This window comes from Vidua macroura, chromosome 16 (assembly GCF_024509145.1).
Source record: "Vidua macroura isolate BioBank_ID:100142 chromosome 16, ASM2450914v1, whole genome shotgun sequence".
Taxonomy (NCBI): Eukaryota; Metazoa; Chordata; class Aves; order Passeriformes; family Viduidae; genus Vidua; species Vidua macroura.
In genome coordinates, this window is record NC_071586.1 from 15,769,492 (window position 1) to 15,797,373 (window position 27,882).

General features: G+C 57.7%; 1 protein-coding gene across 1 annotated transcript; it reads left to right on the forward strand.

Moving 5' to 3' along the window:
* The first annotated feature begins 860 nt into the window (after nt 1-860).
* On the forward strand, nt 861-27,493 carry RAB26 (RAB26, member RAS oncogene family). The gene is made up of 9 exons (XM_053992341.1): nt 861-1,088; nt 3,518-3,628; nt 21,128-21,169; nt 21,812-21,878; nt 22,182-22,234; nt 24,273-24,338; nt 24,474-24,530; nt 24,787-24,863; nt 25,323-27,493. Exons 1-9 carry the CDS (start codon nt 861-863, stop codon nt 25,423-25,425), a joined length of 804 nt encoding a protein of 267 aa, XP_053848316.1. The 3' UTR covers nt 25,426-27,493.
* Nucleotides 27,494-27,882: the final 389 nt, after the last annotated feature.

Here is a 27,882-nt window from a genome sequence, read left to right on the forward strand (position 1 = left end):
CGGACCCCAAACCGGGCTGTGGAGCTGCTCCCCCGCCCCGCTGCGCACCCCGCCCGCGGGGCTGGCGTGTGCGGCGTGGGGCACCCCGCGCTGCTCCCCGGGGTGCGGTTGCCAGCCCCCATTCGCGGTTCCCTTCGCTCCTGCAGACCCACCGGAGGCGCCTCCCGGTGCCGCCACGGTAACGCGCCTCGGGGCCGGGGCGTGCAGGGGCGGCGCGGGGAGCGGTGCCCCCGTCCTCGCCTCCCTTCGGGCGGCTACAGACCCCCCCTCCGCAGCCCCGTTGTCGCCGTGCCCGCTCCCCCCGGTGCCCCCGGTGCCCCCGGTGCCCCCCGCTCCCCCCGCTCCCCCCGGTACCCCCGGTGCCCCCGGTGCCCCCCGCTCCTCCCGCTCCCCCCGGTGCCCCCGGTACCCCCGCTCCCCCCGGTGCCCCCCGGTGCCCCCGGTGCCCCCCGCTCCTCCCGGTGCCCCCGGTGCCCCCGGTACCCCCGCTCCCCCCGGTGCCCCCGGTGCCCCCGGTGCCCCCCGGTACCCCCGGTGCCCCCGGTGCCCCCGGTGCCCCCGGTGCCCCCCGCTCCCCCCGGTGTCCCCGGTGCCCCCGGTTCCCCCCGCTCCTCCCGGTGCCCCCGGTGCCCCCGGTGCCCCCCGCTCCCCTCGGTGCCCCCGGTGCCCCCCGCTCCTCCCGGTGCCGGCGCTGCGGGGCGCTGCGGGGGCGGGGCCAGCCGCGAGACCACGCCCCCCTTCCCGCCCTCCGCGCGCTCCCATTGGCGGAGGGGCGGTGCGGGGGCGGGGCCGGCGCGGGGCGGCGGCGGCGGCTCCCGCGCCCCCCCAGCGCCCGGCGCGGCGGCGGCGCCGGCCCCGGGATGTCGCGCAAGAAGGCGGCTCGCAGCAAGGGCGGCGGTGCCGCGCCCTCCGCCGCGCTGCCTCCCGCCGCGCAGGGCACCGGCCGCTCCGCCGCCGCCGCCCCCCGGGGCAGCTCCGCCGCCGCCGCCGCCGCCGCGGCCCCCGAGGTGCCCCGCAACGGCGGTGCGGCGGCGGCCGGGCGGCCCTCGCTGAGCAGCAGCGGAGAGTTCTACGACCTCGCCTTCAAGGTGCGGGACCGGGGAGGGCTGCGGGAGTGCGGGGTCAGGCGGGCGCGCGGCCGGGGGTAGCGTCGCCGAAGTTCCCGGGGGCCAGGACCGGGCGGGCATCCTTGCATCCCTCCGTGCCTGCATCCCTCCGTGCCTGCATCCCTCCGTGCCTGCACCCCTTCGTCCCTACTTGTCTGGATCCCTGCTTCCCTCTCTCGCAGCCCCAGCATCCCGCCCCTCCGCAGCCGCCCGGTCGGGGTCTCGCTCGGCGGGGGCTGCGCCCGCAGAGCCCCCGGCAGCGGGGCTGGGGCTGCGGGACTTGTGCAAGAGACGGCCAAAGGCTGCTCCGGGGAGCTGCTGTAGCCCCCCGGATCCTCGTTAACCTACAGAAACCCGGGGCTGCCAGCAGGGCGATGGCACCCCTCGAGGGGCACCGAATGTGCTCCGGCTGCTGCTGAGATGTCCCCGGCCTTTCGGGCTCGGATGGCTTCTCCTCGCTGCTTCAGACCCTGGCGAGCAACTCACAGAGCAAACCGTATCTGCTTCCTCCCCTCTTCACCCTGCAAGCCAGCTTGGAGCTCGTTTGATGAATTTAGGGTGATGAATTTAGCGATTTTGGGGCTCATTTAGCGATTTCGGCTGGGGGCACGACTCAGTGAAACCCCTGTGTGTTTGTAACACGGATCTCTGTGCCGAGCCCGGGGGGTCGAGCCTGGCCAGCGCGGGTTTGCTGTGGCAATTCCCACCTTGGTGTGAGGTGGTGAGAGCTTGGTGCCCGTGGTGCAGTCGGTGCACCTCGTGGTGCTGAGGTTTGGGATGCGGGCTAGGAGGTGTCGAGGTTTGGGGTGTGGGGTTGGAGAGGGACGCTCCAGAAATGTGCTTGGTTGCTTCTGTAGGCGGTTGGTCCTGGTACAGCTGCATTAATGGTTCAACAGCTTCCCTAAAATGGAGCCACCTCTGTGTTTGTGCTGGTCCTCGGCTCCTGGAGCTCACCTCTGCCTGCCCAGGCCGGGGCTTTCCCTAGGGATCGTCCCCATGGCACCAAATGTGTCTCAGATAAGCCCAAACGCACCGGGTAGACAAAACATCTGCCAATGGTCTGGCTGATTTTGACCCAGTGGTAGACAGAAATTGCTTTGTATCTACTAAAAGCCTGGTTTATTAAACTTTCTCCTTCCCTTCCCCTCTCCTGAGGCTCCTGATCTCTGCCTGATGCAGTGGCCAGGTCCTGGGCTGGCTCCTGGCCCTGGGCACTCTGCGTGCCCGGGTTTGGTGCTGCTGAGTGGGGAGAAACTGCTGTTGAGGGTCACCTATTCCAGAAAGATGTCTGGAAAATATTTTTTAAAATTAGTATTTTGTAGTAAAATGACTTTTTTCCCCCCCTCTTCCCTCGGCTTCACACTGGTACTCCCGTGGGCTCTGGCTGCCCTCACCCCGCTGTGCCAGGGCTCGGTGCCTGGTGCTCCTGTGGGACAGCAGTGTAAGGCTCTGCTGGGGTGTGGGGCACCGTGGGCAGACCCTGCCCTCCTTGGCGGTGCCAAAGCGAGCTGCACCTGCGGCTGGGGCTGCTACTGCCTCTCAGGGCTGGCCTGCAGAGGGGTGGTGGCATTTGCCACTTCTGGCAGCTCCTGGGAGGGTTCGGTGTGACCCAGGGCAGTCCCTGCCGTAAAGCCATTTAAATCCTGTCACGGGTTAATGGCTCGTGGAAGGCTGATGGCAGAGCCTTGGGAGAGAAGGAACCTGGCACGGCAGGTGTGGAAGGAGCTGGCACAGCCCGGCTCCCTGGTCCCGGATTTCTCGGTGTCATCCTGCCAAGGGAGGCAGGCTCAGTGCCCTGGGGGGCAGCAGGGCTGTTGGGGTGGGCAGAGGTTTTGGGCAGCTGCATTTGGAAGCAGCCCCAGCTCTGCCGTGGTTGCTTTGTGGAGAGGAGCTGCCTGCCCTGTCTGTGCCCAGGGTGGCTGCTGGGTGGGGAAACTGAGGCAGGTGGCACCGGGAGCTGCTCCCTTGCTATCCATGGACGACTGGGAGGGTGGCTGTGGGCAAGTGTGGGTCCCACTGAAGGTGAAGGTGGCACTCATGGCTGGGGAGCCCCTGAAGTCTCCCCACGGGCAGTGTTGCCCTTGCAGAAAGCCCCACACGTGGTGGGGAGTTTTGTGGGGACAGCGTGGGCAGCTGGTGTCACTCTTGGTTTTCAGGGGCTTTGTGCCCCCATGAAGGATCTGTTAAGTGCCTGTCGGGGGAAAGTGTCTCCGGTTTGGTGACATGGTGCAGGGTGGGGAATAATCCCATTGTGTGTCTTCCCCACCCTCCCCTGGGTCCGAGGACATCGCTCCGTGCCCTCAGGCACCTGCTGCCGCTGCTGTGATGGAGCAGGGTGACGGCTGCAGCGGGGCTGCCTTCCCAAAAACCTGGAGCCTGACACCCCTCCCTCGCTCCCTCCCTCCCTGCAGGTGATGCTGGTGGGCGACTCGGGGGTCGGCAAGACCTGCCTGCTGGTGCGCTTCAAGGACGGCGCCTTCCTGGCCGGCAGCTTCATCTCCACGGTGGGAATCGACTTCAGGGTGAGTGCCCGGGGCCTCGGCCCTTCCGGGGCTCTGCCAGGTCAGTGATGGGTTTTGCAGAGGAGTAACTGAACGTTGCTCCAAGGACTTGAACCTCTCCAGCCGGGGCACTCGGGGTGTGACAGCAGCAGCAGCAGCAGCAGCAGCAGCAGCATCTTTGTTACGGCTTTGCACAGGGGTGGGGGAGCCTGTCCTCTGCTCAGGATCCTGGGGATAATTCCTGTAACAACTGAGGCCTGACATCTGCCCATGAAAATATTTCCCTAAGGCAGTTTCAGTGGTTTTTAAGAGTTGTTAGTTTTTTTTCTTGAAACAGCAAAACTGAAACTGATAAAAAGCAGAATGCCCTGGAAAAATCTGCTGAGCACAGGAGGTTTGGGGTGCTGATGGGGGTGTGTTGTGCTGAGGGATCTTTGGGGTGCTGATGGGGGTGTGTTGTGCTGAGGGATCTTTGGGGTGCTGATGGGGGTGTGTTGTGCTGAGGGATCTCTCAGGTCTCTGTTTGGTTGGGAGGAACTGGAGCATCCTGATGCTGGGAGAGTCGTGGGGGCAGTGGTCGGAGCTGCGCAGCTCCAGTGAGGACAGTGGGAACCTGCTCCACACAGGCAATAACAGTTGGACTGGGGGGAAGAAGGGGGATCACGTCACGCCCTGCAATGCCCCAGTGTGCCCAGGCCATCCTTTGCCAGGCAGGAACATCTGAGAACGGGCTGGGGCCCTTGTAACCTTCTCTTGGCCGTGTTTCCCTGTCAGTCCTGTGCTGGGGGGGGCTGCCTGGGGTCTCTGTGGTTCCCTCAGGCCCTGTCCAAGGGGATCCCCACCCGTGGGGTGGGACAGCAGAGCCACAGGAGTGGTGACTTTACAGAAGTGGCACCAAAGAGCCTTTCCAGCAGCTGTGCAGGGCACGAGGCAGTTTTGGCACCAAAGCAGCAGCCAGCAGCACGCCTGGCTCGCCAGGATCAGCTGCTCCCTGTCCCTCACCAGTCCCCCGACCATCTGCTCCCTCCAAAGCAGAGCTTGTCACCTCCCCGGGTGTCTGGGCAGTGCTGCTCTCCCTGCCCTGCTCCCGGGGCACCAGCTGTGCCCTCTCTCTGGGATGGATTTGGCTTCGTTTGGGGGCTCTGGTGGGTGCTGTGAGGAGCTGCTGGTGATGCCACACACCAGTGCTGTGTCTTCCCAGCAGGATCTCGGATCTTGACTTTTCTTGGAGGATTTCTGGGAGATGAGTGTCTCTTGTAACCTGCTGCTTGGCTGGGGTGTGAGTAATAACTCTGGTGCAGTGACACTGGGAAGGGGTGAAGGACAGCTCAGGAAGCCCTGAGGAAGGAAGGGATGCTCCATGCCTAGCGAGGCTGGGGGCTGCTGCAGGTGAAATGGGTAAATTGGGGTCTGTAATTTCATACAAAGGTAATTACACAGTGTTTCAGGTGTTCTTCAAATAAAAGCGTTTTCTTACTGATTGCAGTGATTGATACAGAGGGCAGCCATAAAGCCCTGTGACTTATTGATTAGAGTGCTGAAATGACTGTTACTGAGAAGCAATCAAATTAGAGTTAATTTACTTCTCTATTAGAGCTGCTAGAGCTACATGTCTCTGAAATGGGCAGATTATACAGTGGGGGAGATCATGTGTATGCCCTAAAACTCATTATTATCATCCTTGTAAGGCATTCATAATTTTGGGGGGACATGGAAATAGTTTTTTGATGTGCCTCTGCATTCCCACCAGGATAATCCCGTTTGGTAATTGTCCCTCTTGCCGTGGGCACTGCTATGCAGATGATGCTCTGGGGTAGCAACACTGGAGGCTTCTGCTGGTTTTAATTTGTGTCTTTTTAATCACGGAACTGTCGTATCACAGCTCCTCCTCTCTGCAACCCCGGAGTTTGGCAGGGGGTTTGCTGGCTGCAGCAGGCGAGGGAAGGTGTCACTGGGGTTTGCTGTGTTCTCTTGGCCCGCTGTGAAGGGTGCTGAGCGAGCACAGGGGGTTTATTTTGGGGTTTTGGCAGGGTTTGTGCCAGACTCTGAGCCTGGCTGGCACCAGAGAGTGCAGGGACCTCCCCAAGGCCAGCGCGTGTGGCAGCTGCGCTCCTGTGCACGCGCGGCCTTGTTCGGGACCTGCCGGGTCCCTGGGGCCCATCCTGGCTCAGGAAACCACGGGGACGGAGCTGCCCAGCTCCAGGCACTGTCCTGGGGACCATCTCCACTCTTCCTGATGCCATCTGGTCCCTGCAAGTGCTCTGGAGCCGCGTTGGGGGCAGCCCCCAGGCCAGCCCAGCTTCCTCCTCTCCCAGTCCATCCCCTGGCCCCAGTGGGCTCCAGGGTCCATTGCTCATTTTCAAGGATGTCAAACCATCAGAGGCACCCAAAGCTATGGCTAATGGATTACACAGGCCAGAGCGAATGTAAATGAATAGAAATCCATTTAAAATTAATCTGGCATTACTATTCCTAATGGCCCCTGAGGTTTGTTCCCTCCTACTGTTTTATGTGAGGGAGAACCTCCCGCGACGTGTTTGTTTATTATCATCTCTTAAACAAAGAAGGATGTTGATCTGAATGTGTTTGGAAAACAAACCACTGATGCTGGGAAAATAAAGATGATTGTAATATTAAAAAAGGCATCAAAATGGCACCTGTTAGCTTTGAGCTTTGAAGGCGCTGAGTCCTCAGCATTCCGTCCCGGGAAAATTTGGTTTGCTGGGGGAGCATCTTTAGCTCCTGGGGATGATTCCAACCTTCCCAGTTCAGCTGGGACAGGGCCAGGTGTCCCCAGGCTGAGGGTTTGGCTGGGGGTGCAGTGTGGGTGAGCCCCCGGTGCGGGTGCCAGGGGGGCAGAGCCCTGGGCGAGGGGTCCTGCTCCCGGCAGAGCTTTGGCTGAGCAGAAACCTCAGAGCAGAAACCTGTCTGAGCTCCTGAGCTGTCCCCCCAGGCTGGGGGACAAACCCCTCTCTGCGTCTGGATCACAGGTGTCACCTTCAAGGTTGCACTGCTAGATAATGAGGGGCTTAATTACTGCCCTCCGTGAGCTGTGCCGGGCATGGCACGAGGTCTTGTCTGGGTGCCTGTGCTTGGGGGGGTCTCTCCCCACAGATCCCCACTGCTCAGGGCAGAGCAGCTCTGGGCAGGCTGTGTGTGCTTTCCTGGCTTCATCCATTCGGGTTCCAGGGAGAAGGGGCTCCTGGAAAAGAGCAGGTTTGGTGCTCAGGGGCGTGAACCCCGATTTCCTCAGTGCCACGGCAGGAGCTGCCTCTTCTTGCAATGCTGGCAACGCTTCGGAAACCTCGACAGAAATTCAAGCTGTGCAGCCAGGGGGACTTGTGTCCTGTCGTGACAGCTGAGTGATGGGAGTCTCACCAAAGAGAGAAGCCAAAGGGCCTCGTGGAGCCCCTGTGTCCCTGTCCCCAGCGACACCGGGGCTGCCCAGCCCGGCCCTCACAGCCCCGAGCTTTGCAGGGCTGTGCAAGGGAAGATTTTTGTACTAATTGGACCTGAAAGGAGAAGAACATAAAAGAAAAAAAAAAAAAAAAAAATTAAGGATGAGCCTTTTCTCCCTGGGAAGAGGTGCTAATGAGCTTCTTTGCATTAGCAGGGGTGATGGCTCCTGTGTTAATCGGGGGGATGAAAGCACTGGGAAGCTTTTCGGTGGAGTTTCAGAGCAGGGTGGCTTCTCTTGGCGCTGTCCCAGGTGCGCGGCGGCGTCACTGCTCTGCTGCTGCCCCGAGCACAGGGAGCAAAGCAGCACCGTCCCGGCTCCGAGCTCCGGAGGAGCAGGAGGAGCAGGAGGAGCCAGCCCCGGAGCTCGGCGCGGCTCCAGGCTGCCCGGGCAGGCGCTGGGCACAGGGCACGTTTCCTTTGGAGGCTCAGCTTTGATGTGCACAGGTTCGCAGCGCTGCGGTGGGGGTTCGCTGCCCCCCAGCAGTGCCTTGGCTGTGCCGCGGTTTAATCTGGGACGTGCTGTAAATAAAACCTGTCCCCGGTGGCCCTGAGCTCTAAGGACTCCTGATTACACTCAGCCCTGTGCGGCTCAGGGGTGGAATCAGCAGTGCGTAATGTGTTTTTTTTTTTTTTTTTTTTTTTTTTTTTTTTTTTTTTTTTTGTTTTGGGTTTTTTTTGTTTGTTTGTTTTTTTTTTTTTTTTTTTGTTTTTTTTTACATGGGAGATTCGTTGCATCTCTGCTTGTTTTTTTGTTTTTGTTTTTGGTTTTTTTTGTTGTTGTGTTTGTGTGTGCCCCTTCCACGGGCTGCCCCCGGCTCGGGCAGCGAGCTGAGCTTTGCAGGAGGATGGGAACCTTTGCTGCAGCCCTGCGGGGTGTGCAGAGGAGCAGGGACCATGGTTTGGATTCACCCAGACTGGTCCTGGGCGTGCATGTGCTGGGAGAGGGCTGTGGATGCCCTGAGCATCTGCTGGTCCCCAGTGGGCACCCACATCCCTGCCCTTGGGGCAGTCCCCTGTCCCCAGCAGGTGCCCACATCCCAGCCCACATCCCAGCCCACATCCCAGCCCACATCCCAGCCCTCACAGCCTTTGCCTGGTGCCTCCCTTTGAAGGACTGGAGCAACCTGGAGCCTCCTGAAAGCCAGGGCTGGCTTTTATCTCAGCGGTTGGCACAGAGCATTAGCAGGGCTCATTTTCTGATGGATCAATCTGGAAAAAGTGGGAGGGGAGCTGCTTAGGCCAGAAGAAAGAAACTGAAATAAATTAATTTCAGCGTCTTTCTGTGCAAAATTAGCCCTGGATGTTAGGGGGAAGGAACTGGGCAGAGTGTTTAGTCTCTCCTTTGCTGTGTGGGGTCAGGATGGGGGTTTGCTGCAGGGGGGTGGGTTTAGGTTGATCTCCAGGGCCAGAGCTCTGGAGGGAAGTGGCCTTTTCCTGGGAGAAACATCTTGGTGCATGCCCCTTCACGGGGCCATGCCAGTGGCAACAGAGGTGCAACCAGGATGGGGAAGGTGGGGCAGGAGCAGGCAGGGGATGCCTGTGCTCCCACCTTGAGTATGCCCATGGCAAATGCTTGGAACTGGATGACCTTTAAGGTCCCTTCCAACACAAACCATTCCATGTTTCTGTGTGTTTCCAGCAGCTCTTTGTCTGAAAATCAGTTTGCTCTGCAGCTCCCATTGCTGGATGAATTTTAATAGCAGCCAGTAGCTGATTTCATATTTTTGCATTTCTCACTGTATGGAGAGCTGGGCTCAATTTGCCCAGAGGAGATTTCCATCCCTGCAAGTGTTCAAGGACAAGTTGGATGGGGTTTGGATCAGCCTGGTCTGGTGGAAGGTGTCCCTGCTCTCGGCAGGGGGTTGGACCTGGATGGTTTTTGAGATCCCTTCCAACCCAGACCCTTCCAGGAGTCTCTGATGGTTCCTGTGATGCTCCCCCAGCTCTGCCTGGTTCCAGGGTATGGACACGATGCTGTCACCGGTGCTCTAGGGGCCAGCTGTGCCCAAATCCAGCACGGGGAGGCAGATCCTGGCAGTCTTGCCCAGGGAGGGCAGCACTGGTCAGCTGGGATTGTCCCCCGTGTGTGGCTCTGAGGGCACCTCTCCTCCACAGCTGCTGCTGGTGCCTGTTCCCCGCTCCCAGGACGGGCTCTCAGGGCAGTAAATATCCATTTTCCGTGGGAAGCCAAGCCCTGCTTTTCTTGCCGTGGCTGCTGCTGCCTCGCAGAGGGACACTGACAGCTTTGCAGTCGGTGCCTGTCATTTGCATGCAGGGGCTCAGTTGCCAAGAGATGCTGCGAGCGGTGCCCGTGGCGGCTGCGCCCGCTCCTCGCAGCTCCCGGGCTTTTATCCATCCTCCTTTGCCTCTTGCTTTTGGAAAATAAACCCCCCCCAGTTCTGCAGCACAGCAGGAAGATGCAAACCCCCGTGTGCAGGCGGTGATCCCAGCGGGCAAGGGACTCCATTCCTGCCTTGGGGAAGGCACAGAAAAAAGATGAGTGTCTTCAAAGCAAAGAAGTGCTTGAGCAGCTGGAGTGGCAGCCAGCCCCAGAGCCTGGTTAAGAAAACTCTTAACCAGCTTAATCCTCTTTGCAGGATGGTGGGAAGGTGCCTTCTCCACCTCCCTGGTGTCAGAAATACCACCCAGAATAGTTTGGATGTGGAATTTTTCATCCATTCCAGCTGACATGACAGCACTGGGGATGGGGGGTTTGCAAGATGCTTCTAGAAGAGCACCAGTGTCTCCAGGCTCCTGCAGCCCTGCTGGTGCTTGGTGGCCTCCTGGTGCCTGTTGATAGCTGGTGTCCCCGTGGGTCTGTCCTGACCTGGGCTGGTTGGAATAATGGATTTAATTAGCTCAGGGGGAGAGCAGAAGGCCTGGGCTGCTCAGGAGCTGCAGTGCCAGGACACAGGCGAGGAAAACACCAACTTGGGAGCTGCTGGTGCAGGGAGGGAGGTTGTAAAAGTGCTCAGCATGACCTGCCTCTGTATCCTCCTGGTTAGAGCTGTGTGGGAGCCCAAAACCCCTACAGAGAACGGGAACCATGGGAAACTCAGCTGGGAAATGCAGTTCCCACCCATCCACAGTGTGTTTGGGGGTGTGGGTCAGATCCCTGCTCCTGCCCTGCTCCAGCCTGGCAGGATCCCTGTGAAGGAGCAGGGTGAGCTCGAGCTGGGCTGGGGAAGGCTGTGGGCACACGGCTGTGCTGCGTTGGCTCCTGTCTGGCTGCTGCCAGGTGGGAAATTGGCTCTGGAGAGGCCAATTTGGGCACTGGAGCATCCACTGCCACGGATCCGAGCCGGGCTGGATCCACTCCCGGAGCCAGGACCTGTGAGGGAGCGTTTTATAGTCAGTAAAACATTTAAATGGGGCCAGAGTAAGTCTAAATGCTTTCAATATTTAATGGAATACATTTGGCTTAATTTCACTTTCATCTTTTATTTGTGATAAAATATTGAACTCGGCTGTGCAGAACTGGGTTGTTCTTTGAAAGCAGAGGGAAGGCGCCCAGGAAAGGTGGGACAGGTGGGTTTTGGGGTGTCTCTGAGCCCCCCAGTGCTCCTGGGATGGGCATTTGGGGCATCCCTGCCCTGTGGCTCTGCCTTGCTCAGCTCCTGTGATCCCCTGAGCCCTTGCTGCCTCTCTGCTGAGCTGCTGCCTCATTTTGTAAATTAATTATTGCTCCCAGCAGGCTTTGGGTTAATCCTGGGGTGGATGTTGATGATCTCTGTGGGGAAGGGTGAGGTGCCAGTCCCAGGTCTGGCACTGCTGCAGTGGCAGGAGCTGACTCTGGCTGAGCTCACCGGCTGCTTGCTGTGTGCTGTTCTTCCCTGAAAAACACCTTTCCCTGTTCCCCTTTCCCCAGAGAGCCATTTCCCTGAGAGCTGAGCCACGGGGTTGGTCCCATCCATGGGGCTCTGCTGGACCCTGTGATGGTGGCACTGAGCATCACCATGGCCAAAGGCAGGGCAGCAATCAAACGTGCCAAAGCCTGGAGCAGTGAGCACCAGCAGGACATCCTCCTTGGGGAAAAATGGGGAAAAACTGGGAAAAAAAATGGGGAAAAAACTGGGAAAAACCACTCCCATCCAGGCAGGTCAGAGCTGTGTTTGGAGTGGAGGGAGCCACGGTGTGGTGTGTCCCTGTCCTTGGATGGTGCTGGGGCACACACAGTTCCTATGGCAATGGGGGATTGAGAGCTTTACCTGCAGAGCCTTTGGAAGCATTTTGTTGTTGCTGGGCACTGCCTGTGCAGCTCCTGGCCCCATCCCAGGGTGCTGGAGCTGCCCTGGCTCAGGATCCCAGAGGAGCCCTGGAGCTCACACAGCTTTGTTTGTCTACCAGGGACATACAGCATTTTTAATCGTGGCTCAGCACCGAGTCATTGCCCTGAGGCACTGGTGAATCTCTCGGAAGCAGCAGCAAATAATTCATCTTTATGCCTCCACTGGGAAAAAGTGTTTCTCCCTGATCATAACTAACATGAGTTGGGAGCTTGTGGTGCTTCAGCTTTAAAGGGTGATGTCCATTGCCCTGGGCTGTGCTTGTCCCAGGGTGAGGAGGAGTTTAATGGGTGCTTTGGGGGTCTCAGTGATGCTTCTGAGCCTGAGGAAGGTGTTGGTGTGGCGGGGCTGAGTCAGTTCTTCCCGCAGGAGGTCAGTAGGCAGAAAGGGTCGTCTTCTAGGGGCCACAAAACCATTGGCACGTCTCTGAGGATGTGACTGGTCCTGGTGTGAGCACCTGGACAGGTTTCGTTCCATTTCGTGTGGGGTTTTTCTGTTTAATTTGTGGAAAGGAGGGGAGTGGCGGGAGCCGTGCCCAGCTGCTCGGGTCAGATGCCACGCTCACCCACCTCACCACCCTTGTGCTATCTGCCTGTGTCTCGGGACGTTTTCCTCCCGCCTGCCAAGCCTCGATGTTCCCAGGCTCAGTGACACGCTGGGGAAATGGAGGCTTTGGCTTCTCCAGCTTTGCCTGCGCAGCATCACCACGGCAACGATCCCAGGAAGGCTCTGTGGCATTAACGCTGTTACCGGGAAGAGCCGCTGCTCCGTGGCCGTGAGCCCCGTGTGTGCCGTGTGCCAGGCTGAGGAGGAGCTGGGGGTCCTGCCCCACGCCAGGGCTGCTGCTCCTCCTCACCAGGACCCAGCCTGGACTGGCCCCAGTGCCTGGCACATCCCCCCAGGGAGAGCTGGCTGTGGGTCCTGTGTTCCCAACCTCGGGAACTCCCTGGTAATGATCTTTTTTCCCAAAAAAAACAAGTGCAGGAGGCTGCTGAAGGTACCTGGGCAGCTCCAGCCTGTCTGGGGAGTTCAGACCCACCGGTGAGGGCTTTGCCCTGTGTTGGATGCTGAATTTGGTGGAAATTGCTGGATTTGCTTCTCGTGCCGTTCAGCAGCAGCCGGTCCCACCGGTGCCTCCGTGCCTTGCTGCTTCCTTGGAGCTGATGATTAAGAAAAACACAGCTTCATGTGTGGATGAATAATTCAGCCCAGCCTCACTGCTGGGGGGTCAAAGTCATCCCCTCCAGGGATCTCCCTAGGAGGGGAACGGTCCCTGGATGAGCATCCATCCACAGTGCCCTGGGCAGTGCAGGGTCAGTCCAGAGCTCTTCTTGGGAGCACGGGGAGCCCTTCCTGCAGCTCGTGCAGCCCCATGGCCAGGCTTTCATCTGTTCATCTTTCATCCCTGCTGTTGAGCACACTCGGCTCTGGGACTGTGGGGAAGCAGCCGAGCTGCGGCCCCTGGGCTCTGCATCACCCCGTTTTCCTCAGAGGAAGAGCTGGGGGATTGTTGCTGCTCCTGGTGCCAATTTTTAGAGCTGAGCCCGGATTTGGCAGCAGTGCTGGGCAGCCCCCACAGCCCCAGCCCTGGTGAAGGGCTGTTTCAGGCTGGTGGGGGATGTGAGCCCCCCGTGCCCTGTGTCCCTGCACCTGCCCATGGCAGCAGCGTGGCAGGGGGGTGCCCTCCCTGCCCAGAGTACTGTTCAGTCAGTGCCAGGAGCTGGGCTTGGAGGGGGGGTCCTGCTCTGTGGAGCTGCTCCCCAGACCCCTTTGCATCAGGGTGACACATCCAGGTGGCCTCTGGCAAGGCTGGGGCTCAGTGAGTGGCTCTGGGGCTCAGCCCGAACTTCCTCCAAGCCATTCATGAGCTGCACTTATCAATGTGCATGAATTAATGGGAGAAGTGCTCAACAATGCCCAAAATAACTTTGTTCCCAAGCAAGCGCTAATGCCTGGCAGATGTGATGTGTTTTTCCCTCCTGAATAACACACACGTGAGGTCAGATTGTTCCTGACAGCCGGGTGTGCTGGGGGGGAGCAGTGGGGGCACAGCAGCTCTGGGAGGGCTGATTCTCAGGGGATCAGCCCCACAGCCCAGTGCAGAGGTGGAAATCCTCTCCTGAGCACCTCGCTGCTCCAGTTGGAGTCTTGGCTGAGGCTGGGCTTCCCAAACATGCAACAAAACAAATCAACGTGATCGTGTGTGGATTTTGATTCAGTTTTGTTTGTAAAAGGATTGGCAGTGTCTTGCAACAGCTTCCCAGGAGCCTGGTCTGCACTCCAGCACCCACAGTGAAGGATTTGGGGTGTTTTGCCTCCCTGGGGTGATTTCCCAGCACAGTCCTGGCTTGCAGCTCTGCTCCAGAGCCCCACATGGGGAGAGCAAATGGTGGAGTTTGATTGGCCAAACTGGTTTGACCGACTGGGATGGTTTTGGTGTGGAAGTGGTGGTGATGTGCTGAGCGTGCTGCAATTCCTCAGCACCTCTGCATCTCCTGGGGCTTTCAGTGGTGCCCAAACCTGGGGAAGAGCCTGCTCCAGTAGAGCAGAAAACGGGAGAGCTGGGACTGCTGCCAGGGAGAAGGAAAAGCTTTGCAAAGATCACAGCTTTGAGTGCACGGTGCCTGCTCCTGTGCTGTGGCTTCTGCCTTGTGCCACCTGTGGGGCACCTGAGTGGCCACCCTGGCACAGCAGTGATGGGCAGGGCTCTGCCCGCTCAGCCCCTGCGTCCCCAGCTCTGTCCAAGGGGGAATTCAGGATTGTTCTTGCACAAGGGGCACGTGGCCAGGCAGGACCATGGTGGCATTGCCACGCGTGGCAAAGTGAGACCACTGTGGTTAGTGAGGAGGAGGTGAAACCTCAGAAAGCTCCTCTGGACTTCGGGGAGCAGCCACAGGGTGAGGAGGGTCCTGCCCTGCAGAGGGGGCTGGGACCTGCTGCATTTCAGCCCCGGCTGTCCCTGTTGCCACTGCACCATGGAGAGAGGGGCTGTGGTACCAGGGAGCTCTGGGACCTGATGGGTGCCAGCCCTGGAGGCTGACTGGACTCGTACAGCCATGAGAAAATCTCATCAGAGCTGTTCAGTCACCCTCTTCTCCTTGAATCCTTCGAAGAATCTGGGCTCAGGTTTGCTGCACAGCAGTTTTTGGGAGCTGTCTGCCTTGGCTGTGGGTGAAGGATGGGAGCGTTTGGGATAAAAAGGTACAGATTCCTTTGTCAGGTCTTTGGGGATTTCATTTTCTTTAGGGATGAGAAGTGCTCTTTAATAATGCTGTTTGCAGTGCTGTCTGCAGACGCTGCTGTGTTACTGCTGGGTGCTGACAGAATGTTTGCTGTTGGATGTTCAGCCCTGATTTCTCTTTAATTGGATTGTAAAGTCTTCTCAGAAACTTCAGGCAAGTTTTCAGCCCAGGGCTGGCTGCAGTCACTGAGGCAAATCCTAGAACCGTTTAGGTTGGAAAAGACCTTTAAGGTCAGACAAGTGCTGCTAGGCTTTATTTCTCCCCAGATAAACGATTCCCTGTCTAATAGGACCTGATGAGCCATTTTTCATTTCTGTGGCACTGAAGGGGCCGTGTTTGCTACAGATGAGAAATGATAGAGCAATAAATGCTCCATGGAGATCCCTGTTCAGCTTTGCAGCGTGGCGTGGCCTTGATGAGGAAAATGAAGATAAATATCTCGAGTGCCACATTACTTATTCCCGGTATTGGCACAGATCTGCGTGAGCCATCCCTGCCCCCTTTGTTTCCAAGGCTTCCTGGTTTAGAAGTAAGCAGAGATATTTTTTTAAATGTCCCTTCTTTTTTAAAGTGGGGGAAAAAGAGATGGAAGGGGTGAGTAATGCAGGCCAGGGTGGTGGGGGACTGTGCAGCATGCCAGGGTGGGGAGGATCCCATCCCATGTGTTGGAGCTGCAGGGATGGGCTGCAGCCTTCCTGCTGGCTGGTGCTTTCTGGGGGCTCTGGTCTCCAGGATGGTTGTAGCAGATCCTGCCCTGAGGAATTTTGGGGGTGGGTTTCTCTGGCTGCCTGTGGGATTGGGGCTCAGGCTCACTCCCACTCTCAAAGCCGCACACGGCCGTGTCTCTCTCCTGCTGGGATGAGCCTGAGCAGCCCCGTAGGGCTTGGGAGCACCAAGTCTCATCTGCCTGTGCCTTCCCCAAGGAACCTTCCCGTGGATCATCCCAGGACTTGGCTGCTTTCACGGAGCAGCCAGGCTGGGAGGGAACACGAGCCCCACCCGGGACTGCGAATGCTGCGGGTGATGCTGAGAAGCAGAGCAGGGCTGAATTTAAAATGTGTGATCCTAAGCAGATCCTCTTACCTCTAATCTGTCCCTAAGACAGGATTCTCTTCTTGCCAGAAAACCCTTTTATTTGCAGACTGATGTGACTAGAAGATGGTAAGTCAGTAAATCTTCAGTGTGTCTGCTCGAACAAGGGCCTGGACTCTAATCTGGGCAGGGCTGGCAGCCAGGGAGAAGTTAATTGGGATTTAATGTAGTGAACAGGCTCTGGACAAAGGCTGGTACTGCTGACATCCCTTGCTGGGTGCTGTGGGGAAGGGGCTGTGCCCAGCTGGACACCAGGGCTGGGGGGCATTTATGTAGGGCCAGGCTTGTGGCTCCTCCAGGCTGGACGTGGCAGAGGGGACAGGACGGGGTGACCCCTCCAAGGGGCTGTGGGGTGGCCCTGGCACCAGAGCAGGTTGGAAGCGCTGTGTGCTGTGAGGGGCCGTGCTGTTAATCTGCATTTCCCGGGTTCTGCCGAGGAGCTGAGCAGGAGCTGAGCAGCCAGAGCACGTTGTGGGCTCTGAAAGGATCTTGGCACCGGCGCTGCAGCGGCTGCAGGCAGGAGTGTGCAAGGCCTGGGGAGGAAAACATCCCAAGGCAGAAGTTTCTATTTTTAGCTGCACAGTGCAAATGCACAGAGCTGCTGAGGAATTCATCACCTGCCCCGGGAGATGGATGGCTGGGATTTTTCTCTGAAGGGAAGATTTATGGGAGAGGCAGAGGGAATCGTGCTGGGGTGTTTTGGCCACCAGGGTCTCCCCCAGGCTGCTGATGAGTGTCTCTGGTGGTGGCACAGCTGAGGAGGAGGAAGAGGATCATTGCATGCGATCCCCAGCGCCTGGGACATCCTCCAGCCCCACACAGCATGGCTGGAGCAGAACCATGTCCAGCCCTGCCTCCAGCCACATCCCTGCCCTGCTCTCCTCATTCCCAGAGGCTTTCTGCAGGTTCCAGCACAGCGTCAGGCTGTGCCCTCCCCTCTCCTGCAGGGACTGTGCTCCTGGAAGGGCTTTCCCAGGCTGGCCGTGTTCTCCATGGAGGTGCTGATGGCTGGGTGTTTGTGCAGGATTGGGCACTGCTTGGATTTAGAGGGAACAGGTTTTTGGAGCTCTGAGGGAGCAAAGTGGGGCTGCTCCTGGATCCTGGCCTTGGCAACGGGTCGGGATGTCCCTGAGCCAGGTGCTGTGCCTGAAGAGATGCTGAACCATCAGGAGCAGCTCCCTGGCTGCGCATGTCTGGGAAAACCTCAGGGTTTTAACAAGCAAATTAATGCAGTGTCCTGCTGTTTTGGGCAGATTTCCATATCGATCCTTGATCTATTTTTGCAGCCGCCGTTGGAGGTGGTGGTTATTTGTGTGTCTGCTATATCACAACTCATCCCATTTCCTCCTGGCACAGGAGTGTTTGTGCTCACAGGGGCTCCCTGGGCTTTGCCAGGTAGCAATTTGGCTCCTGGTCTGGCCTTGGCGTGGGGCTGGGGTGCTCCAGCATCCCTTCAGCCAGTCCTCCACTTCAGGTGTCTTCTGGCTTCCTGAAATAAAGTTTAACCCAATCTATCCCTTGCTCCCGGGTGGCCTGGCCTGGTGACACCACAACCTAATGACATTTCTGGGTGGCTGCGCTGTCAGTCCCACAGCTCATTACTGGCACTAATTAACTCTGTGCTGCCCCAGCGCCTGCGCCCGCTTTGATCTACAGTCACTAATGCCATTCATCCTCATTTTGACAGGAATTTGCCCCCCCCTCAGCTGCAGGAGATGCCTCCAAGGCCCAATAATGACATTTGGGCTTCTTTTTCATGGTAAAAGTGGAGCCCCCTGTGCAGGGGGTGCTTGAGTGGGCACTGCTGGGCAGCACCACTGAAGCCAGCACCAGTCACAGGCTCCAGGGTAGGGGTCCCCTGGTTGGAGCCTGAAGGTCGCCAGTGAGCAGCTTCCCATTTGTCCAGTTAATTGCGAAGCAAATTGATCCATGTATCCAATTTAACTTTAAAGGCTTTAATTAATGAGTTAATGCGTGCGAGAGCTGGGAGAAGCCGGGCCGTCGGCGATGCTGATCCTGGGCTGTGCTGCAGCTTCGGTGCCGTGGGCTCAGGCACCTGGGCACGTGCCAGTTGCTCCTGGTGGGATTGGCGGGCGCTGTGGGGACCCTGTGTGATCCGGGCTGTGGCATTTGCCCATCCTGCAGCTGCTGTGGGGGGCAGAGCGGGGCGGCAGCGCCGGCTCTGTGTGGCAGCATCGTCTGGGCACGTTTCGGCAGCGGCGCGGTTTCGCCCCATCGCCTTCCCCTCCCTCCCTCCTGCTGCTCCCGGGCAGTCGTGGCTGTGGGATCGTGCCAGGGCTGCAGCCAGCGGGGCCTCGCTGTGTGATAATGCTGCTCTTAATTGAGGACCATCTGCACTTGGTAATTTAATTTTTCCTGCGTCTGCAAGGTTCCAACTTTGTTTATCTGATGTCCTGAAGATTATTTCACTTCGGAGCATCGTGTTTGTCCAGCCCAGGCACTGCAGGCATTCCACTGCAGCCCCTGCTAGACGAGACTTCAATAACGTTTGCACTGCCCCAGGAAAAAGGACACAAAAACTGAAACTGGGAAGGGCGACAGCAGAGCTGAGGTGCAGGGGTGGTTTTGCTGCCCGAATTGTGGCAGGAGGCTGCTGGGACTGTTACCTCTGTTCTAAGAAACGGTGAGATGAGCAAGGAGCCCTGAGCAGCACAGCCCCTCCCTCGCCGGCAGGGCTGGCAGCACATTTCACGTCTCAGTGCCTTGACACACGACATCTTTTGTCTTTGGATGCTTATTAGGATCTCAGCCCCCAGCTGTGCCTTGGAAGGGCTGACAGGAGGGAATTGAGGCATCTGTTTAAAAAAAAAAGAAAAAAATTTGGAAGCTGGAAAGTCACTTAGGTGTGGTGTGGGGGAGACTTGGGCATCTGGTTCATCTGAACATCTTGGACACTTCCAGGGATGGGGCAGCCACAGCTGCTCTGGGTAAACTTTTTTGGGATGCAGGCAGGGATGCCAGCATGAATGATGCTCTGGCTCACTCTGGCTGTGTCTCCTGCCTGCAGGAGCACTTCTACAGCTTCTCACCCTGGAACTCTGCTTTCTTCCACACCCAATCCTCAGAAAATCAATTTTTTTCCCCAGGCTGGTGCAGCAGCACCTGGATCCCTGTGCAGACTTTAATTAGGTCTAAGCATTTACCTCCCTAAAATATAGGTCAGTCGTAATTAGCGTGACTCCTGTTGCTGCTGGCTCCGTGTTAATTAACTCCTGAAGTGAAGGTCAGCGCATGTGGGGCACCTTTGAAACTTCAGCTTTTTTGGCTGCTCACCAGATGCTTCAAGGTGGCTTTGGCCTGGGTGGTCCGTGCTCAGGGCTAGGGCCATGTTCTCTGACCTTGCCACCCATGGTGTTCTGTCAGCCTTGGAGCACGGCCACGCTGGGGACATGGCCACGTCCCTGGGCACAGCCACACACTCTGCTCTGAGCTGGAGGTGCTCGTGTGGCCATGGGGCAGGGCACCAGTTTGGTGCTGGTTTTAACATGACGCTCACTGTGTCCTTGTCCCTTGTCACCATCCATCACACCAGGTGTCCTCAACCCCTCGTGCCAAGAGCTGGGGCCGATGCTGAAACATAGCACCTTTGCCTTCCTCTGCAGTCCCTGGCACGGTCCCTGGCATGATCCCTGGCAGGTGGTATTGGCAGCTGGCTGCCAGCACCTGGCAGTGGTGTTTGGAATGGCACTGTGCCGGTGCAGAGCCTGCGGGATGAGCCTGGGGGTCCGGCACCTGCACGTAGGAGCCAGGGTTTTGGAGAGCGAGGTGAGCTCGGAGAGTGGATCTCCTGCAGAGCATAAACCTGCCCCGTCTCACCTGTGGCTCAGGTTAGGACAGGGCTGTTCCCCAGCCTCTGGGACGAGGTGGAGGTGCAGCTCAGCGCCGTTTGCTGAGGCTGTGCTTCTGCCCTGGGCATGGCTCTGTCCCTGCTCACCTGGGAGCCGCAGGCAGAAGCACCAAGGTCCGGGGAGCACTTTGTGGCAGTGGGAACCCTGGGTTTTAGGCACTTCAAGCCTTCAGGAGCCCTGGTGTCACATCCTGGGAAAGGCTCAGCTCCACATGTGGGGAGCCCTAACCCCCCGGCTGGCTCCCCAGGCCCTGGCTTTTCCCTGCTCCCCCACCCCGGTCCCTGGCTGCCTATTTTTACAGCTCCCGGGCTGTGAATCACTTCTCTCCCCCGTCTCAGTCGCTGCCTTTGAAGGTATTTATAAACCTCGGCCGTCTCCCTGCGCCTGCCTGAGCAGACGGAGGATTCGGCGCTCCGGCTCTCTCCTGCCCTCTCCTCCTCGCCAGATCCTTGTGTAGATGTGCAGGAGATGAGATGATCCCTCTGCCCTCGTTAAAACTATCAATGAAGAGCCTCGCCAGCACCTGAAGGGGTGTGGGATGTGCAGGGATAGATCTTGGCGTGGATCCCTGGGGGGGTTTGGTGGCACTGGAGTGGCTGGTGGCGTGTCCAGTGCCAGGGGTGGATGAGCCAGGGCTGAGCCAGCAGAGCCCAGCTGGGGTCATGGCCATGTGACACGGGAGATGGGAGCATCCCACACCAGCTCCAGAGCAATTGGAGGAAATGGGATTTCAATTATCACCAGAGCAGCCACCAGCTGCCTGGTCCCACTGGTGTGCTGTTCCCTGGCCATGTTTCCAGCACGTCCCACTGATTACTGTGCTAATTTCTATGGATCTGGTGAGCAAATTAATCTCTTCTCTGCTCCTTCCCCTGGGACCCCTGGTCTGTAGGCTTGCATTCCTTTAATGTTTGGAGAGGCTGGTGCAGATTGCTGGGATGGTGGTTGCTCTGGGACGTGGTCAGGATCCATCTCCTGCCCTCCCTTCTGGCACAGCCACACTGAGGGGCTCCCACACAGCTCCCAGCTCTGCCAGGGCATCCTTCCACACAAAATATCCTGTTGGCTTTGGGGAAAACCCATTGTGGAGGGACACTTCCCCCTCTCCTCCTCGGTTACACCTTTCCTAAAACCAAGCAAAACAGGGGGAACACATACTAAGAGAGAAACCAGGAGAAAAACAGGTCCAAGAGGCAGGAGCAGGTATTGTTTTTCATTTGCTGGCTGCATGTGGAGTGGTTGACTGTCTTTTGAAGGCTATTAAGGTGGGATTCTGATGCTCCTTGTTAATTTACGGCCAGAGGTCTCCAGCCTGAGCTGGGTGTGGCATTGCCAGGGTTTAGGTACCCAAATAGATGCAACTTTTGCTGATACAGGGAGAGATCCTCTGGCTAGGCTGTGGTGAAAATGGCTCTGCAGGTGCTGGGACCAGTGGATGGGAGTTTAAGAAGCAGGAGAGGAGACCAGCCTGAGGGTTTGGGGGAAACACGGACTGGGATGGGGGCTGGCTGTGTCTCCCTTGGCGTCCTGCAGCTGCGCTCAGCCCTCACCACCCCTTCCATTCTCTTTCAGAACAAGGTGCTGACAGTGGATGGGGTGAAGGTGAAGCTGCAGGTATGTCCCCATGTCCCTGGAAGCATCTCCCTTGCTGCCCTGGATGTTCAGAGATGGCCAAAGCCCCTCAGAGGACAAAGCAGAGGAGCACCCCCAAAATGGGGCCCCATCTCTATCCTTCGTGGTGGTGTCTCCTGCCCTGGGACAGCCTTACAGACCCTTCTGGCTGCTCTGTCCCCTTGGCAGGAGCCTGCACAGGGCTGGGTGCTGTTCTGGCCACAGTGATCCCCATCCCAGCCCGTGTGCCCCTGCAGCCAGAGCTGCTCCAGCCCCCTTAGACCTGACAGTTTCTCCGAGCCCTTTGCCCGGAGCTCGGTAACACAGATCCCCCAGGCAGCAGTGTGCACTCTGCAAACCTCCTGCTGCATTAAGGGCTGATAAATCACATTAGCAGGTCCCCATGCATCCATCTGCTCCATGGATTTTCCAATTAATGGCCGTGTTGGGAGCCCTTGGCCACATCGTGTTCCCACACCGAGGAGCGGGAATAGGCTGCTTCCGTATATTGCTCTGGTAATTTTTCCTACTGGTGTCCCTGGGAGCAAAAGCTGGAGAAGCTTCCTGGGGCTGCACCATTCTGTTTGGGCTGGTTTGGGTGGGTTCTGCTCAGGTCTGATCCCTCTGCTCCTGTCTGCTTTCCAGATCTGGGACACGGCCGGTCAGGAGCGCTTCCGCAGCGTCACCCACGCCTACTACCGGGATGCCCACGGTAAGCACGGCCACCTCTGCTCCTGGGGAGCCCCTTCTTCCAGATCTTGGGGGCCCTGAGCTGCCACTGCAGGCCAGGTGAGCCAGGAATCACTGGAGTGGTTTTCCATGGGAAGCAGCTGCTGTGGATGGAGGAGGATCTGCAAACACCAGCAGTGCGAGGTGCTGCTGTGCTGGATTTCAGTGTGTTCTGTATCTCACAGGGACCTCACGTCCCCAGCAGTGACCTGCCACAGGGGCTGTGTGCTCTGAGCCATGGGCTCGGTTTGGCACAGGCACTAACAGCCTGTCCCTCTCTCCACAGCCCTGCTCCTGCTCTACGATGTCACCAACAAAGCGTCCTTTGACAACATCCAGGTACAGCAGCATCCCCAGCCCCTCCTGCTGTCCCTCACGTGTGACTGGCTGGGCTGTGGTGGTGGGTTCGTTCAGGAGGTGTGTGCTGCTGCTGGGAGCTGTGGGCACTTGCAGAAGGGCTGTGGTTACTGCTGAGCCACCTGCGAGGACAGGCAAGGGACAGGCAGAGAAGGTTTTCCCTTTCACAGCACATAAAGGGTGATGGATTCACTGCTCGGGCCAATTAACACCGTGTAATTTCAGCACTGGCAGAGAACTTGCTGCAGTAGCTGAGCATGGGAGCTTTCCCCAGCGAGCTGCTCCCTCATCCCCCTCTGCTCCTTCAGGTCACAGTGGGTCGGGGTTGGGCTCCTCATTGCCCCCCCAGCTTAGCCCAAACCTGGCAGGAAGAGGGTCCCAGCCCACCTGCCCTTCCTGCCAGCTTTGGGGGCTTCCTGGTGCTGCCCGAGTTTGCCCCCTCCCCTGGGTCCTTCAGGGCAGCTGGGCAGTGGTGCTGGGGCTCTCAAACCTGGCAGAGGGGGAGAGCAGATGCTGCCCACATCGCAGCAGGGGGGTCAGGGACACCTGGGCACTCAGTGTCCCCTCTCTTCACCCCACTGGCCCCATGTGGCTGCTGGAGGCCACCTGTGCCAGCGCTGCCAGAGCATGTCCTGAGCCGGGGAGCAATTATCCCTGACTGAACTGGATGTAATTGCTCGTGTCCCGGGCATGAGAACGCCGTGTGCATCCACGGGGAGCAGCTGTGCCTGCACAAACACCCCGTGCCATGGTGACATCAACACCCTGGGGCTGGGATGTGTCACACGGGCTCCTGGGGTCCCACAGCTCCTGATCCCCTGTGGGCCTGGAGCTCTCCCTGCTCCAGAGCATCCTTCCCTCAGCAGCAGCACATCTTCCACCCCTGCAGTCCCAGGGCAGGGACAGGGCACGTCCTGCCACCCTGCTCCTGTGTCACCGGCGCTGGGAATGCTTCCCACCAGCCGGGACTGGCCAGTGGTGGTGTTTTCCAGCCTGAGGAGCTGGATGGCTCAAGGAGGGTGAGTGCTGCGTGTTACCCAGGCTCTGGGTCTGCTCGGGGCTGGTGACCCTGTGAAAGAAAATCCTTTGGAGGTTTCACGTTGCTGGGTAACACGGCCCTGCCTGCAGCATCAGCAGTTCTGAGGACACAGGAGGGATGTCCCTGCAGGACACACAGCCCCAGTGGGAAGGAATGAGCACCCAGGGGAATTGCCAGGCTTTGGAAAGAGGGATGGAGCCAGAGTGGAGTCAGAGGGCAGCCAAAGGGAGTCAGGAGTGACTCCAACCCACGATGGAACTGAGCACCCTGAGCCCAGCCTGGGTGCAGTGCTGTCCTGAGGTTGCAGCCTCATGTGCTGGGCTCCTGCTGGGTTTGGAGCAGGGACCACCAGGACCACCGGGGATCACCAGGAATCGCCATGAGCCCGGCAACAGCACTGGAGATGGCAGGCGGCTGCTCACACCACGGGGTCAGGGATTACAGGGAATTAGAGCAGGTTTGATTGGATTAGGCTGGATTAAAGGGCAGGGAAGCCACCCCACAGCTCAGGGAGGCAGGTTTGGGTGCCTGCTGGGAGCAGTGTGCTCGGCACAGGGGCAGCACGTGCAGGACATGGGCACAGGGCACATCCCAGAGCCAGCCCTCGGCCTTGTCCTCTGAAAGGAGGTTCAGTCTGAACATCCCAGCTGAGGGGGAAATGGGGGCAAAGCCCTACAAGCACCAGATGGAATGGGCAGGGGAGGTCAGAAAGCTGCTGTTACCTGGGAAATGGGGACCTGGTAGCTGCCGAAGTGGGGTGCTGGACTTGCTTAGCAAAGTGGGTCCCCCAAGGCTCAGGGGAACCCCAGGGCACCCCCTTGTTGACAGGATCATCTGTGGAACATCCCTGGCATTGCTTGGGATGGCAGCATTGCCTGCTGAGGGAGTCCATGCCAGGACTGGGGCAGCTCCCCATCACTCCCATTCCCCTCTTTCTCCCGGAGCCATTGCCAACCCCTCTCTTTGGCTGTGTCCCTCCAGGCTTGGCTGACAGAGATCCATGAATATGCACAGCAGGATGTGGTCCTCATGTTACTGGGAAACAAGGTGAGCCTGGCTTTGCCAGGGCCTCCTCTTCCTCCCACGCTGGAGGCACAGGCAGGGGAGCCTGGCTGGGCATGAGGGGACAGGGAGGTACATGCTGGTGACCTTCCAAATTGCTCTTTGCCATTGCTGTTGCAGGTGGATTCAGCCCAGGACAGAGTGGTGAAAAGGGAAGATGGAGAGAAGCTTGCCAAGGTAGGTGAGGTACCCGAGGATGTCCCTGAGGATGTGCACAGGAAATGGTCACCTGGAGACCAATCTGACCCAAAATACACCTGGGAACACTTGGCGTTTTTTTCCCTTGTCATGCTCTCTCCCCTTTCTCCTCATCTGTTCTTCCTTTAAGTTTCTACTAACATCTCGTGATTCTTTGTCCTCAAAAATTACTCCCTGAGAGCCCCTGGGAACACCCTTGGTGGCACTCCTGACAGGGCTGTGTCTCACCCCACAGGAGTACGGAGTGCCCTTCATGGAGACCAGTGCCAAGAGCGGCCTCAACGTGGAATTAGCGTTCACAGCCATCGCCAAGTAAGTGACCACAGCAGTGGCCTTGTCATCCAAAGCAGCTTTAGCAGTGTCCAAGCCACGCTGAGATCAACTGAGCTGGGCAAGGCAGCTTGGAATCATAGAATCTTGGGATGGCTTGGGTTGGAAGGGACCTTAAAGCCCATTCAGTTCCATCCCCTGCCATGGCAGGGACATCTTCCACCATCCCAGGTTGCTCCAAGCCCTGTCAAGTCTGGATATTTCCAGAGATCCAGGGGCAGCCACAGCTTCTCTGGGCAACCTGTGCCAGGGCCTCCCCACCCTCACAGGGGAGGATTCCTTCTCAAGATCCCATCCATCCCTGCCCTGCCAGGGGAAAGCCATTCCCTGTGTCCTGTCGCTCCATGCCCTTGTCCAAACTCCCTCTCTGGCTCCTTCAGACAAAATCCTCTCCCTGCCAGAAGCAGCAGCATAAGAGTAACACCTTTCCCCTTTTCCCAGGGAGCTGAAGCACAGGTCCATGAAGCTGCCCAACGAGCCCAAATTCAAGCTCCACGACTACGTGAAGAAGGAAGTGCGAGGCTCGGGCTGCTGCAGGTCCTAACGTGCGTTTGTACAGAGACTCAGGCCCGTGGGCAGTGTGTGCATGTCTGTCTGTCTGTCGTGTCTGTGTCTGCCCCGAAGGCCAGCTGAGAGCAGGGCACAGGAGCAGCAGGAAAAGCTCTCTCGGATTCTGCAGCCCCGTCGCATCCATCGGCTCCGGCTCCCCTCGCCAGCATTCCTGCCCTGCTCACAGGTGGGAGGTGGGTGTTTGGGAAGGGGCTGGGGTCTCCTTCTGTGCCTGCTCTGTGAGGCTGCTGTAACCTTTGTGAGAGCCAGGGTGTGACACAGGGGAACCAACAGCTTCTCCCCACCTAGGAGGAAAAAGGTCCTGATTTTTTTCTGGGTAGGAGAACGTCCTGAATTCCCTTTTCATTCCCTGTGTACCTGGAATTCGGCTGAGAGCCCTGGCCTGGGGCGTGCAGGAAGGATGTGTTTGAAGGCAGCCATTCTTGTAGTTGCTTTCTCCTGTCTGTCCATCCCTGTGAGGTGGGACAAGCTTCCACAGTGAGGGATTCTCCTGTTCCCTGCAAAGGCTGAGCTTGGCTGTCCGAGTGAGCTCCTGCACACCTGGCTGCGTACAGAGATTTCTGAATGTTCATCCCTTTGGGAAAGGCTCTGCTTCTCCCCCTTCCGCCCTTTCTAGTACTTTGAGAAGAAACCTAATGCATTGCAGCTTATTCTAAATACCTCCCTGTAAGTGTGATGGTGTTTTCAAACTGCAACAACGCTTTGATATCTTCAAAGTTCTCTTGGGCAGCTCTCTCTTTTCACCGCAGAGAGCTGGGGGGAAGCTGCAGGCAGTGATTTTACAGGCTGCAGACTCTTGCCAGCTCTCTTCAAGGGCCTCCTCACCCCTTTGGTCTGTGTCAGGCTTTTGGCTGGTTTTTTTTTTTTGTCAAGCTGCACTTCTCAGTACAAATCTGAATCTGGATGAAGCGTTTGGCCTTTGGCAATTTTTCCCTTTGAAAACTCCACGCGCACATCAGCAGGTGCCCGCTGTGCCCAGCCTCAGTGGCTCCTCCAAATGAAACAGAATAACCCATCCTTTGCCCTCCAGACAGCACCAGCTCCCACAGCTGCTGACTCAGATGCTCCTGCCCCTCATTTTTCCTGGGATTTTGGCTCCAGCACCACCTTCCCAATGGGCACAAGGAGCCTCTGCAGCTCCCACGTGCTCTGAGCTTCACAGGGTGAAAAAAGGATCTTAAAATGAACTATTTATTTTCCCTAAATAGTATTTTAAGGGAGAGACAAGTCTTAAAAATGTCCGATTTAAATTTTAAAAACACCCGTGGAAAACCCATTCATGCAGGAACGTTTGCATTCCTGGCAAACTCTGCTGCCAGTCCTGCAGGAGCAGCCAGGTGAGCTCTGTGATGGGGGGGCTGTCAGGGCCCCCTCACCCCAGTGATTTGGTTTTGTGTGGGGCAGGACCAGCCTGGCAGAAGCAGGGAACAGCCAGGCAGCTCCACAAGTGTTTCCTCATCCTGCCCTTGGAGCAGCAGCAGCCCAGTCCTGAGGTGACAAGGAGTCTCCCTAAAGCAAAATTTAGGATTCCTAATGGATTAGGATTCCTAATGTCAGGTTGCTACCTTCCCTCTCCCTCAGACTGGCATCTGTCTGGGTTACAAAGCTGACAATTGCTCAACTTCTCTCTCAGTGCGAGTCTAAAACCAATAAAAACTCCCGTAAACGAGCAAGATGTAAATGTTTCCCTTTAGAGCACTTTCCAGCCTGCCCGTGGGGAGCAGACTCTGCTACAGCAGAGGCCTCAGAGCCCTGTTTGTGGTTTAGACCTGAACTTGGAGCAGGCTCAGCCCCTCCCTCCCAGTTCCCAGTGTGGGACTGGCTTCCCAGTGCCCGGCCCCAAAGCTCCTCCTCACGGCCGTCTGGGATTTTCCCTGGGCCTTTGCTGCCACCACGCGGAACTGCTCAATTAATTATCCGAGTTAATTGCTCGGTGCAACCAGCCACGTGCGAGGACCCGGCCTCACCTGCAACATCCCATTTCTGCTGGCTTTTGTTTACAGCTTTTGGTTCATTCCTGTTAATAAAATTTTTTAATAATCCCCATGGCTACAGCGGCGTTTTGATTGTCTAAACACAAAGCACTGTCAGTCGTTTCAAGTATTTCAGCTCAGCCTCGAAACCATCTGGATTTACAAAGCAGAACCAGGGTATGACACAGTTTGAACTGGATATTGGGAGAATTTCTCTCCAAAAAGGGCTGTCCAGCCCTGGCACAGCTGCCAGGGACGGTGTTGTAGCTGCCATCCAACCCAAGAGTCCAACGAAGGGAGTGGGGCTGAGCAAAGTGCAGCAAATTTAACGTGCTCCAGTTCCACTGGGTACCCACACATTTCCAGTCAGTCTGTGGAGGTACATGTCGCCCATAGAAATGTTGATAAACAGAAGAAAAACACAGATTTTTTCAAAACTTTATTCACCTGTAAGCTAC

Excerpts from the sequence above, each read along its gene's own strand:
- RAB26 (XM_053992341.1), top strand. The coding sequence starts at position 861 with ATGTCGCGCAAGAAGGCGGCTCGCAGCAAGGGCGGCGGTGCCGCGCCC. Across the intron at positions 3,629-21,127 it reads CGGTGGGAATCGACTTCAGG|AACAAGGTGCTGACAGTGGA; the intron begins GTGAGTGCCCGG and ends ATTCTCTTTCAG. Across the intron at positions 24,864-25,322 it reads GCGTTCACAGCCATCGCCAA|GGAGCTGAAGCACAGGTCCA; the intron begins GTAAGTGACCAC and ends CCCTTTTCCCAG.